Source organism: Melospiza georgiana, chromosome 2 (assembly GCF_028018845.1).
Source record: "Melospiza georgiana isolate bMelGeo1 chromosome 2, bMelGeo1.pri, whole genome shotgun sequence".
NCBI classification, from domain to species: domain Eukaryota; kingdom Metazoa; phylum Chordata; class Aves; order Passeriformes; family Passerellidae; genus Melospiza; species Melospiza georgiana.
Window position 1 is genome coordinate 102,739,254 of NC_080431.1, and position 14,275 is coordinate 102,753,528.

General features: G+C 35.4%; 1 protein-coding gene across 2 annotated transcripts in view; it reads left to right on the forward strand.

Moving 5' to 3' along the window:
• The window catches only part of MOSPD2 (motile sperm domain containing 2), a 31,151-nt gene extending 19,728 nt beyond the window's left edge, over window positions 1-11,423 (forward strand). For both annotated transcript variants that reach the window (XM_058018820.1, XM_058018821.1), the window contains exons 9-15: window positions 1,656-1,826; window positions 3,992-4,104; window positions 7,310-7,406; window positions 8,177-8,273; window positions 8,936-9,065; window positions 10,197-10,299; window positions 10,855-11,423. In XM_058018820.1, coding sequence (XP_057874803.1) covers window positions 1,656-1,826; window positions 3,992-4,104; window positions 7,310-7,406; window positions 8,177-8,273; window positions 8,936-9,065; window positions 10,197-10,299; window positions 10,855-11,001 — 858 coding nt within the window. In that variant the 3' untranslated portion in view covers window positions 11,002-11,423. The remainder of the gene's footprint in view (window positions 1-1,655; window positions 1,827-3,991; window positions 4,105-7,309; window positions 7,407-8,176; window positions 8,274-8,935; window positions 9,066-10,196; window positions 10,300-10,854) is intronic.
• Window positions 11,424-14,275: the final 2,852 nt, after the last annotated feature.

Genomic DNA, 14,275 nt, shown 5'->3' on the forward strand with positions numbered 1-14,275 from the left:
TAGCTTATATAGGTCAGTGGCCTGAAGTTAAGACATGCCTAAGCTTGCATATGACTTCATGGCCACTGTGTGCATGTAATCTTAGAATATATCACTACTATGATTAAGACATCTCTACAAAAACTGCCAAAAATTGTAGCATGCATTCTCCAGATCTGCTATAAAAAAGAGCCATAAGTTTGTAGAATGGATGGATCAGGCACTGAATAAATGTCTTGTTTACTTGGCTGAGGTTTTCACCCTGTTAGCAGATATACCCATGCCGCTGAAACTTAGGCACTGTGACTAGGAAGTGTGGGACTTGGAACAGAATCTGATCAGTGGGACAGCTCAGCTCTTGAAGCTATCAAGCTGCATGGATTAACAAAGCCAAGTAAAGTGTGCAGCAAAATTAATTTCCCTCTTTTAAGGTCACTTTGTTACATACCCTTCATCCTATGCTGGGAGAAAATGACAAGGCTTTGTTGGTTTGGGTAAGGGAAAGATGGCTATTTCTGTCAAATGTGGGATGTCAATATTCTGTAAGACTACTGTAATGTTTCTTGTGGACTGGAGTCTTCTTTTAATAGTGATTTAGTCTGTAGCTGATACCTAAAACTTGTCCTTCTGGCCCTTAATAGGATATTGTTTGTGCTGGTGAGTATCTGTTTCATTCACCTAGAGGTCTTTGACTGTTGCTGCAGCCTGAAGAGTAGACGAGATTTAGACCTTGATTATAGATGAGCAGGAAGTATACTTTTGAAACACCTTTTTTGTAACTCCCTGCTGAGGGAGGCTTCATTTGTGAAGCAGGGCCATTGCTCCATTCTGCCTCACAGGAGTCAAAGCTATGATATTTTTCTCCACTGGGAAAGCTGACAGACTAGATCAGTTTACTTGATGCTTAAAACTGCTTGAAAATACAGTAGGAACAGAGATCCCTGTTCAAACACTGCCTCTAACATTAAATGTAGTAAAACAATTTAGATAATGTTAAGAAAATTTCCATTTAGCAATAATTGTTTTTTACTGATCTTCCAATGGAAAAGGTACCTTTATTGTAGAGTCATTGAGAACTTAAGTATTCTGCTGCTGTATTACTCAGATGTCTTAAATGTGGTCTTTAAATCGATTTGGCATTCCAAAGACTAGAGGTCTGAATTGCAGAATATACTAAAGGTTTACACACACATTATGTTAAGTTTAAGGGATTATTTGGGGTTGTTTTATGGTTTTGGGCTTTATTTCCTTTTTTTAAAGTGACCATTGTGAAACTAACATGCAAGGAACTGCTGATGTTTTTCACCACTTTTGAAATATTTTCAGAAATAGCTGTCATAAGTTTTAAACCACATTTTTGAGAACTAAGGCGAGAATTTCAGCAATTAGACTGAGTGCTGATCCTTGATAGACCAGATTCTGTAGTTCTGCTGTGACTATAAATCCAAGTTACAGTTTACTGGCTTTGTTGGATGACTGTATTTATTTGTCTGTTGATGATAAAATAGAAATTCTTGGTGTCAGCTTTCTGCAGGGGTGCAACTTGAAATGGATAAATGAAACATAAAAGTAATGAGAAACAAGAAACAAAGACACTATTTCCATTTAAAAAACCCTTGAGAAGGCACTTCCAATCCTTTTGAATAACTCATCTTTTATAAATCCTTATCTTTCAGGATTCTTTCAAGTACAGTTATCCTCCTTTGGTTGATGATGATTTTCAAACTCCTTTATGTGAAAATGGGCCCATTACAAGTGAAGATGAGCATGAAAGTAAAGAAGAGATAGATGCAGACACCAAGGAGACTGGGGAGCTGAATGAAGCACAAAACCTTAATCAGAAAAAGGTATCTAAGTGAAGATTTAGGCAAGACTAGCTAGATGGTTACAAAGTAGGACAAGAGGCATATAATTGGTTACTTGTCTTTGTGTTCTATGTTTTTAACAGTTTTTCTGTCTTCTAATTTAGCAAAAGATCACATGAAAACTGAAAAATTATAATTGCAGTTTCAATCTTGACTCTTGGTCAGTTAAGACAAGTTTCATGCTTCAGAATGCATAAAATGTGCACCAAGTATTTAGTCTGTCTCTTGGAGTATAGTGAATTATGCAGCAAAAAGAAAAAGGTTTCTGTGTTTTGTTTTCAAATGTCTTTCTGGTAGGTTTCTTTTTAATCTTGGGATATTTAGTGGTGATCATTTTGAAATAGATCTAGTTTTCTCTGATACTTAAATCAGTATGTACATGAAAAAATGTTAAATATTTATGCACTATTGGATGTTACTTTGTTTTCTTAAATTATTGATAAAATCTCAACATATAATGTTTTCATTTATTCTCAGGAGAAATTGTATTCCTACTCCATCAATCAGGTTTTGCAACATAATCTTCCTGCAGTGTTGTTTATCCAGAAATAAAGGCATTGTTTTGCACAAGCTCATATGAAGAGATATTTAGGAATATGCAGTAATATTAACAGGGGATATTGCTCTTGAAAATAGTAGAAAAAAATTGAAATTCACTACTTTGTTACCATAATTAATTTTGGAATGTTACTTGCAAAACTTCTGTTTAGTGGAGTAGAATACATTTTCATTTACTGTTACGGGTTTGTCAGAATAATTTGAAATGTGCAGATCACTAAGTAGTCCAGCTGTTATTTGAAACTTGGCCAGCTTTAAAAAAAATAAAAAAAGATAATTTCACTGACCTTAAGGTCAAAAGGAAGCATTACATAACCATGGTTAGACTCAGTAGCTTGTTTTCCTTGGGGCACATTTTAGAAGCTATGATTCTCACATACAGAAACATGGAGAATTTCTGCTCTGTGTGTGATTTGCCTTTGGTGCTTAATAAGCCTCAGTGTTTGCTGGCTTTTAATTTGCTTGGGTGATTTAGCTTTCTACTTAAGGTATTTTAGGTTTTTTACTTTTTTTACTCTTGAAATACCATAAAGCATATAATTGTTTTTACTTTTATTCAGTGTAACCAAGGTGCTACTCAGTCTTTTTCAGTACAGGGAAACATGAGGGATAAACTTGGTTAGTAAGTGCCTGTCCTGTAGGTGCTTCCACTTTTGTAATCTACAGTAATATTTTTTCTGGTAGTTTTTATGTCAAACAAAGCCTAACATATAACTGGTGCAGTGTATTTACACACTAACCTTTTTCTACCACTTTATATAATTATTTAAAAAGTTCCCACATGGGATCTTTTTATACAGCCTATTTCATATAAAGTTTTGTATTCCTTTCATTCCCATACTTCAAACTTGCATGAACTGAGTTCTTTTCATGTCTTTTCTCTGTATTAAGAGTGGAATAAAAAAGGAGACTAAACAAATTCTTCAGTCAGCTGATCTGGAATCATGATGTCAATAATTCTTTCAGTCTTCTGTACCCCTCCCAGCACCTGCCCTGTTTTGCATGTGTTTTCTTAATGTTATAGAAGAAAACCCTCAGAACCTAAGATGTACCTGCAGTTTTGAAGGCACCAATTCAATCACCATTATTTCTTTTATGTTCTGCAATACTTCAGAGTTTCATCTAAGAGCAATGAAGATATGTTTAGCTACCCTGCAATGCAATGAAGTGTGGAATTGGCACTGTGTTTTCTGTTACAGTGGTACAGTGATGGTATTGTTTTAATCTGTTTTGATTTTAATTTGCAATTGATGAATACCAGTTCTTTATAACCTTTGATGTGCCATAACTTAGTGTGTCTGGACTTTTCAAAACCAGACTTGACCAGCAGGAAAATACCTGGGAAAAAAAAAAAAAACCAAAGCAGAGTTTTTGTTTCATACACATTTAATGTGTTATGTAATTTCTGTAGTAAAGAATTTTATTCAGTGGACTTCAAGAACCTTCAGGGAATGAATATATATAAGGCTTGGTCTATAATATGTAAACTGCTGAAATAAGCCTCATCATGTTCTTTGAAATGCCTGCATGATTCTGTAACGTGTAATCCAGGTTTCTAGTTAATCATTGTAACTATCATTTTTACTCAGATGAATTCTATAGAACAAATTTCCAAATCAGAGGAAACTGACAAAACAGAGGTCAAACCAAAAAATGCAAAGAAAGCATTAACCACTTTTAAAGGACCTTTATTACATATCAGGTAATAATAATTTTCTTAAATTTTCTTTTTACAATGTGCCTTGGACACTTGAGTACTGAACTAGTTGGTTTTCAAAATAAAGTTTTTTCAGACTGTTAGAGGAAAACAAATTATAAATAACTTTTTAAGATGGATTTTTACAAAGCTCAGAGTTTTTCTGTGAATCTTCTGGTGTCACTAAAGATTGGTGTACTTTTGTACAAATAGTTATATATTCCATAGAAATGTACAAGTGTTTTGTTTATATTGGGAAACCATCTGACTAAGTTAAGTCCTTATCTGTAATGAGAGGACTGGTTTGACATGGTTTGATTTCATTGGCTCAAGAAAAAACAATGTTTTTTCAAGACAGTTTTTACTCTCAAATCTTGCTGGAATTCTTTTGGCTTTTGATGGTATAAATGTCTACAGTAATAGTTTCCACCAGTTAAACTTGATTAATGGATCCAATTTATTTTGTATGGAAAGGGCTCTATAATGACATATCTACCCAGAAGATTTTGTCATCCATCTTGCAATTATTTTTATCACTAAACTAAAATAAAGAAATCAATTAGCCAATATCACTTTTTCTTTTCACTGCCTTGTAGGTTAAGATGCTTGTTTAGAATTTGATTTAGATGTTAACTTTTATTTTCACTTTCAGTTTGCTATTAGATGAATGAAGAAAATATCTAATTTTTAGGTAATTTCTTAGCTAACTTTTTAAGTGCTGTAATGAATTAGTTTTGGAATGAATTTTAATAATGACATGCTCATTAGCATAAATATATTTTATATGTGTAAATTGAAATTTGAAATGAAGAACCTTCTCTGTATAGCCTTAGTTTCTTGTATGGCAAGACAAAGGCATAAACTGCAGAACTGTGATTATAAAAGAATGTTGAACATTTTCTGTGACAATCACAAATGCTAGATGTGTTATTCCAACCACTTTTTCATTAAAAAAGAAAGGAGCACAAATCATAAGCAGACAAGAAAAAAAATCCAAACAAGCAGAAACACCCCCAGAAACTTCCTTTTTTTCCTCTTAAAATACTTCAACCTGTCATTGAATAGAAGTAACTTAAATGGACTGCAACACATGGAAGAGTTAAGTTAGTCAAGTATAGAGGTGTTAATACTTGTAGTCTTGCTGTCATGGAAAATAAAATACTGGTGTCTCCATTGTTCTTGCTGTTTGTTTTGTTTTTAAAGTAAAATCCTGAGTGCAGCTGTTGCTCTCCCCACTTACTGAAGGTGATTGAACCAAGAATACACAGTGCCATTTATAACCAGTTGTGGGCACCTACCACAGAGACCACAAGCTCTGCCACCCTGATTGACTTGCACCCTTGCTCATCTCCCAGCCTTGCCCTGTGCAGGGAGCAGCCTGGGGCCTGAGCACACAGCTGAGGCACTGCAGCTCTGGCACCAGAAAATCATGGGCCAGAGCTGGCTCCTCGTGCTCTTTTGTTTCTTGTATTTTTAGTTCATGCTTATGAGTCAGCTGTCTCCCTCATTTAGACCACAATTGTGTTTGCCTTGTATACCTTACAATGAAAGGCTGCCTCTGACTTTCCTTCTCAATAAATGAATTTGTTTGGGCAGACAAAAAGCAGCAGCTTCCTTGTACTGTCTGGTGGAGGAGTAACTCGTGGTGTGTTGTGGTACAAGAATTTCCAGCACAAGCTGGTTATGTCACACACATCAGATTAAGGAAATTCCTGCATCTGTGAAAGTTAAAAAGCTTGGGTGTTTGTTTAAGCAATCCACCCTCCTAATAGCTACGTGCCACCTACCCTCAATGCTGTGCAACTTGATTTCACTGACAAGAGCCATAGAGCTGTGGTCCCCAAGCTTTATTTTTTTTTTCATATGACCATAATTGGTAGAACAAGAAAGATCAGGCTCTGGCAGAATATTCCTTCCCTTAATCATGTTTGTGGCTTATTTTGAGGCTGATTATTATCTTTTTTCATTTATGGTCCATCTTGCAATTGCTGTTACAGCTAAACTATGTTGTAGCTACAACCCTTCCCTAGCACTGGTTATTTAAGCTGACACTTTGGAAATGCAAGAATCCCGAGAGGAGGAGGGAATTACCCTATGAAGTGGTTTTAAACCCATCCCTTTTCTGGTTTCTACCTTATTTGGCACGCTTCCTTATCCCCACCACAAAAGAAGTAGCCTTGTCATGTGGACTGACTAATGCCCTGTAAGACATCAGTACCCCAACATCACAGTCACCCCAGAACCCGCTTCCAGCATGGGCGTTCACGCTCGCCCTACAGCACCAAGGGCTTTTCTGCTCAGCTCATACCCTGGGTGAAGTAGGAGAAGAAGGATTGGTACCATAAAAGGAAGTCTTTTAGGGAGGAGGTCAAACTAACGTGAAATTGGCATTCCAAAAAGAGGACGTGGGAAAAAAAATCACGTGTTTTCTAAAAGGATATGCAGTTCAGTAGTACGGAGTAGAATGGCAGTTCTTTGCGTGCTCCTCATAATGAAAGTAAAGTTCTTCACTTGCTACTCAAGTTTCCTTTCAACAATTATATGAGCATGCCCTACATTTTACCTACTGGTGTTCATTTGAATGCTTATCCAAATTGAGTGGTGTTTGATGTGGTTTAAATTATCTCATGCATGACTCTCTTAATTGCACAAGAATATTAAAAACAAGCAATAACTTTATTTATGCATGTGGTACCACAAGTATGTGAAGACTGACTCATAAGTGCAAGTGGCTTCAGCTGTCGTGGTTGAAATTATTGCCAGGTGTGGATATCTGCCTTCTCTTATGTGTGCACTATACCCATGACAAGGATGGATGTTTGAGGTTGAAATTCCTCCCTGTCTGTGACACCTTATACTCCTTAACATGAGCATAAATTAAAGTCAGCAATGCTTTCCCTTACCACACTGCCCAAAGATGCAGTAGCTGACTCTCAGTATCTGTTGGCTGATGCTGCTGTTACAGATGGCAGAAGTCAAGGGCAGTTATCAGCTGAGGCAGCCAGTTCCACTTGTCATGAGTCAACCCTGAGCTTCACTACAAAATTTCTGCTTTTTGTTTTCATAGCTTTTTTTGATGAAAATCTGTTAATGCTGACTGTAGCTGCAGGGTAGAAAGTATCTTATTTTCCTGGAGGTGTGGTCAAGTTTTTTGTATGATCTATTGTAAAGATAATCTGAAGAAGCTAACTGTTTTTAAATTTCCTATTAGCCCAGCAGAAGAGCTGTATTTTGGATCCAAAGAAACTGGAGAGAAAAAATGTTTGATAGTTCTCACAAACGTCACTAAAAATGTAGTGGCTTTTAAAGTAAGTGTTTTATGTGTGGTCTGGTTTACTAAATGTGTAACTTTTTCTTGTTTTCTGTAAGGAGGAAGAATACTATGAAATCCATTTTACAGACAAATTTTTTTATTGTGTAGTGATGTTTGAGGCAGATCAAAGATCTTCTGGCTGAATTTATGCCTACAGTGTACCACCACAAAGGGGGTAATTAGTATTACAAATCTTTGGAGCACTGACTAAAAAAGAGCTAAAGTAATGGTTGGTTTTTTAGTGAGAGTAATACTTTTTGAAAAAGAAAGGCTTAAGCATTGAGAAGTCATCTTTTTAGAATTTTTCTTTTAAAATACTGGCTGGAAACAAGTTAGTAATACTCCAAAATTATGTAGATCCATCTGCAAATGTCACCATCAAAGGAATTAGTAGTTATATTTGCTTCAGAATTATGGAGTTTACTTGCATCTTTGTGGATTTTTTCCCACATTTTGCATTCTCTGCACATTAAAATAACTTAAAGTTTTCATATTTTCATATTTATTATGACATGTTTTTGGCTGGTTTAAAATATGTATGCAAAAGGAAAATAGGAAATGCAAGAAAACAAAGGATAAATGCAATTGACAGGGAGGAGAAAGGAATATGCAAGAGTCCTATTATGCCTAAAAAATAATGTATTTTAGAGATTTATCCTAATAATCAAGCTTTCAGGGATTTAGTTACTACAGAATGAGAGAAGTTATGAAGCAATTGTGGTTTCTGCATGCACTTACTGTATCCTTCATTATTCTTGTTTATAGGTGAGAACAACTGCACCAGAAAAATACAGGGTTAAACCCAGTAACAGCAGCTGTGAACCTGGCACCTCATTAGATATAATAGTTTCTCTTCATGGTGGTAAGTAAAACTGTAAAATAGAGCTTGTAAGAAATCTGGGCAAGTAGCATTAGACATGCTGTAGGCACTGATGGTTGTGTGTGATTGCTGGTGTGTGGGACTGACTGATGCCCATGTCTGCTTGACTCTTGTGTGAGAATGGTACCATGTGTTAGAAAAACATGGATGTCAGAAAGGATTTGAGTAACTGCCTGGATTGATTTACTTCTCCACTCAGGCATAAGCAGCTGTTGTCTGCAACCCATTTTGTTTCTTGTCTTAAAAAACAAAAAGTCTGAGTGGCACTTGTCTCACTGGTTCATTATTACAGTGGGAGTTTATCGACAGTAAATCAGTTTCCTAAATTGTTGCAAGGACAGGTGAATTTGCTGGAGAATATGTTCTTTACAAAATTTTGGGTTGTCTTTGAGCTATTAAGATTAAACTAGTTCTGTTAAAATGAACATATATATTTTTGGGAAAATTGTAATTAGAATTATTGGGCTTCAGAAAATGATTTCCTCATTTTTATTTCTAGCAAGTCAGTGTCTGGTGTCCTGCAATAAGCAAGTTCTTATTATATGGCACTTTTGTGCAAAATACTTCTATCCTCCTTACAATGTTGTTGTTTTATCTAAGCACACTGTTGCTTTTTGTTTTGTTTTTGTGTTCCTTGAGGGCAGGTTTTGCAGCTTCTTTGCAGGATCGTTTCCTTATAATGGCAGCAGAAATGGACCAGTCTTCTGGAGCAGGTGTGCCAGAACTGACTCAGTTTTGGAAAGAAGTCCCTAGGACCAAAGTGATGGAACATAGGTAAGCACATGGTTTTCTGGTAAACAGGGGTTTGGGGGTTTTTAAGCTTTTATTATTTAGCTGATTTATAGCACTTGTGTAATCATAATCAATGAAGGATTCTCCAAATTCACTTGTGTGGTCACTGAACAAAATACATTGCTGAGACTTCTGCTCTGTTTTAACTGATTAGATGTGGGTTTCATGTATAAAATGGTATTCTGGATGTGCCCTTCTTTTTTTCTTGCTATTCTCATGCTGATTAAGAGTTAAGTGGAAAAAATATGAATGCATGTGACAATACATATGAACAGTAGGTTTTTTAATAAGAATGTGTTGTTTGAGTTTTCTGAAAGGAAGCAGTCAAGGAAAGCAGACATATAAATGCAAAACTATTTTCTGGACAATATTAAAAATGTTCCTTTTCTACTAGGGAAAATTAGAATTTTGTAGAAAATTTCTGTAAAACCTATCACATGTTCATATGTGTATTTTGATATTTGGTGGTGAAAAAAGTAATCTAGAAAAATTGCTGGAAAAATACATTTCCCCATAGACTTTTTAAAATGCACCTGTTGCTCTTCTCTCTCATCCAGTCACATTGGGTGGTATCACTGAACATGTCTAGGAAAAGTTCCCTGCAGATTTGACTGGTTTTTTGCCATAGATTATTCCTGGGGTTTTTCTGTGGGTTTGTGGGGCTGGTTTTATTAGAGCTGTCTTTACCCCTTCATGGCCAAAACTACCGTGGAAAAAGTATTTTATGAGTCTTGATGCCTAAATCTTGTTCTGTGTTTGCTTCAAGGGCTTATCCCTTACTTCCCTTTTGATTAAAATCTACATCATGTGAGTGACCTTGAGCTTCCTTGCATAAGTGGTGCAATTTATTTGGGTTTTTTAAAAACAGACCCTGAAACAATAGAGGGAGGTAATTTGATTACAAGTGTGCTGTGTACATTAGCTACTCACAAATACAAACCTGACCTTTATTTTTTGTAAACCTAGACTAAATGTAGTGTAATTATAATTATTGTCTCTTAAATTGAAAAGTGCAGGGACTTTATCCTCTTAAGATGGATTGTTTACTCCTAATTACACAATGTTGCAATAAATTTGTGATTTTCAGTGTGTGTTCTTGTTTCCTTTTTACAGGCTCAGGTGTCACGTCATAGAAAGTAGTAAGCCCTCTTCTCTGACATTAAAAGACAATGCATTTAATATTCCAGCAAAAACTAATGAAGATTTACATATACAGGTAATAGCATATTCCTTTGTGCTGAATATTCAGCAAAATTATAGAATATGGTAGAGATTAAAAGAATTTTTACTGAACCTTTTTGGTATTTTGTGAATTATACTATTTGAATGTCTCATCAATTGAAGGTAACTACATCAGTTATAGTGATTTAATTATTTTGTTTAATGATAATGATTTAATAATCATTAAACTTTCAATGCAGTTTGCTCATTATTCTTTTGTATATACAGATCTGGCATATCAGTGAGCATCAGTAATATCTTTTGCTTCTGAGTGTAAAGATGTCACCTGCTTGATGCAGGCCTTATTGTTTATCTATAACTTAAGATTTGAAGCTCCTTTAGTGGGAGAGATTCTTGAAGTGTATAGTGATAGAAAAGGTATTGGTGAGAGACCACTGAGAGAAGGCTTCTTTTGCTTTTCTTTTCTTTTCTTTTCTTTTCTTCTCTTCCTCTTCTTCTTTTTTTTTCTCCTTATTGCCAGAATAGCTCAAAATTGCCAAGTGCTTTCAAGTGCAGTAATTCTGACTTAATGAAACTGTTCTATTTTCAGCTAACTCATTTACTGCAGATTAATAAAAGACTTGAGGAGCAGATGAATCGCTGCCTCTGGTTCCAGCAGCTGTCAGTTGTTTTATCACTGCTATCAGTTACTGTTGCTGCCTTCTGTTTCTACCTGGCCTATGCCCAGAGAAGCTAAAAAGAATTGCTGTGCCCTGGATGTGCTGCTGCCTGTCATGGCTCTTTGGAGTCAAAAAGATTGCAGTGCTGCACTTGGATTCTGGAACTGCCAAAATGAGGTTTGTGAGCCTACAGCAATGAACAAGGAACAGTTTACTGGGGGAAAAAAAAAAAGATAGAAGAAATGAATGACCAGCAAACAAAATTACTGAAATTATTTGCTAAGTTGACTCTTACAATAGGCCATAAGGAAGATGTTAAAGTTAGTACCTATTTTCACTGTACAACTCAATAAAAACTACTGAATGGAAGGAGGAAAGCAAATACAACATTATTTAAGACTGTTGTGCTTTTTTTTTCCTTCTATTCAACTACCTTAAATACAATATTTCATTTCTTTTCATCGTATTCATTCTTACATTCTGAATTACTCCCATAGAAGATGCAAGCAGTCAACTTAGTGTATTCCAAGGTTAATCTGTTCATCCAGAAAAATTTACAGCAATTATGCAGTACAGGTGGATTTTTTATATAATCAGTGTATGTACATACACATAAAAGAAGATATTTGTTGTTAGTAATTATTTTGATAATTCAGACCCATTGCTCTTATTGGTTAAATTCCTTATTTTTGTGCTTCTTCTAAATGAAAAGTTACTGTAAACATTTCTTACCAAGTAACATACGCACAAGACAAGACACTATTCCTATTCTCTTTTATTTTTTTTTGGAAAGAACTTCTGTTCAAATTACAGAAGGAGTGTGGGAGCTGACTTCTTTACTGTGATTGGTTCATAAAAAGGCTATTAAATAGTCAGTGTAAGAACATACTCTGAGCTGTGCAATATGGTTAAATTACATATGAAATTATGAAAAAAGCTAGTCTTAAAGGCACTTGAATGCAACATAGAAGTATTATATCTGCCATTTCACCGAAATTGTGGAAATGGTGCATGAAGCTAGAAAGAACTTTGCTAACAAGGATTCTTTGTACTCATTGCTGTAAATATGTATATTAAAATGATGAAAACTTAAAAGGAGACTGATGGTATCTTTCATACTTTTAAAATTTTCACTCTTAGGAGATTTAATAGAATTATGTTACTTGAATTAATTTTTGCTACAGATTGGCTTTGTAACAGATTTATTGGTTTTGTCTGCTGACTTCAATAGATGAGAAGTGATTGTTAAGGAAAAATAAAGGTCATACTCTGCTTCTGTCTTTTTGCTTACAGTGTGTTGGCGATGTAGGATTATTTCTAGAAAATAGAAAAGGGCAGTTTAAAATAACAAACAGATTAACTAATAAAGCCAGCAATATGATTACTAAAAAAATGCCATGTACAAAGCAAGGCTGCATAAGTGTTTGTTGCACAGTCTTCTGTCCTCTCTTAATTTATACAATGGTTTACCACATCTGCTTTTTCTTAATTTTTCACTAATCTCATTTCTGCCTATTTTGTTTCTCAGTATTTTGTATTTCTAATGACTTGACAATTAATATTGTTAACTGCTTATAATGAAGCCGTTACTTGGGTTCTTTTTTATGTGCATGCAACTCAAATGCTTTGCTTACAATGAAATGGGTTGTTGTCTTAGTGAGAAAAGTAACAAAGTAATTTGTAACCTTAAGATAACAATAACCATGCTATTAAAATGCCAATTCCTTAATTTGGGTGGATTGAATAGCACTTTACTGTAAAATTGCCAGAAATATATTCTTAGAGTCTTTGCCAATATGAATATTTTAATGTTTTGGTGCTTTCATATATTTTCAGTATTTTATTACTTATTTTATTATTGGTATTTTCTTTGTATGAATCAGATGAACATCTTTTCTATTTTAATATATTTTAGAAAAATACAGTTAAAAATAAATATGAGGAAATGCATAGTCTTGAATGTTCAGTCTTTTAAAAATAGCTGCATCTCCTGCTGTTTTTGCTTTCTTGTTAGTCTGCAGATACTTCATATGGGTGGGGTGAATATGGTGCTGACCCATGGTCTGTTGGGAACAGAAGTTGTGGTGGTGCCTGTCAGACAAATGTGGGACAGGTGACAATGGCTTCTCAAACAGAATGCCTGACATGGTACTGGCATGTCAGTGGTACCATGGCACAAGGGATGCAAGTCCACACAAAGTTACTGTAGGGGTTCATAACTTCACATGGACAACAGTCAATTTGTATTTTTCTTCTTTGAGAACATCATTCTATCTATTATCATAGAGTATTTTCAAGGATTTCAGTTGTTAATAGTTTCAGATTTTGTTTGACAGTCCTTGGAAAGGGGTCTCACTGTGGAAGGTTTTGTGCTTAACACACCCTGAAGTTACAGTCACATGATTTGATACCCAAAATCAAGAGAAGAAACTAAAAAAACATGGGTTTTTTCACACTATGGGAACTCAGTTTATAAAACTGGGGCATTTAAGAACTTAGACAATTCACAAAATAGATTTGATTACATGAACTATCAAGATCTAAGATTTAGTTTTCCTTTCCCTCATTGTAGATTTGCTGTTAATTTGGGCTTTTACAGACAATTAAGAGACAACAAAGATTGTAATCCTAAAAATTAGCAATTTTTGCTCCAAAAGAACCCATACTCTTTTTCCTAGCAAGGAATTTTTGTACCCTCTTGTGAGCTTCATTGTTCTACTTTCCTATGTAAAAGATCAGACATTTTGTAAAAGAAAAAAACAACAACACGGGAATGAGGGGCAGAAGGAGCAGGGATTTTAAATTACCTTTATATTTCATCAGTGATTCCCTGCTAATTTGAGAGAGAGAGAGAGAATAGTTTGTATCTGTTGTTTGCCTTCAGAATCTCAGATCATCCCTATTTCCAGTGGCTGTTAATTTATATGGGGTTTTTTGACTGTATGGGGTTTTATGGGAGAGCATTTTAAGTCTGCAGTGCTTTGGTGTTCCTGTGTGTTGCACTGGCAGCATGAGGATGGAAGTGCTGTTTTGTTGGTAAGCTCAGTGTTAGTTCACTCATGTTCTCTGGCTTTGTTGTGGAAGTGAGCATTCAGTCAGGATAACAGCATTCTGCAAAGCCCATCACAGGTGGCTGTGAGAATTCACCAGTCTGGGTCTGCTACAGCCCCCTAGGGTGTTGTGGCCCAGACATGAGGAGCCACAGGCTGTACATAGACAGTGTGTGTATTGATTTAGGAAGAGCTAATCACTTCTAATCAGCCAGGAAGAGCAGGTTGTGTCCTCATTTCTGAGGCTAAATAAGACATTTCAGTCAGCTTCTGCAGTGCATGTCTTATCTTCCCTGGAAGA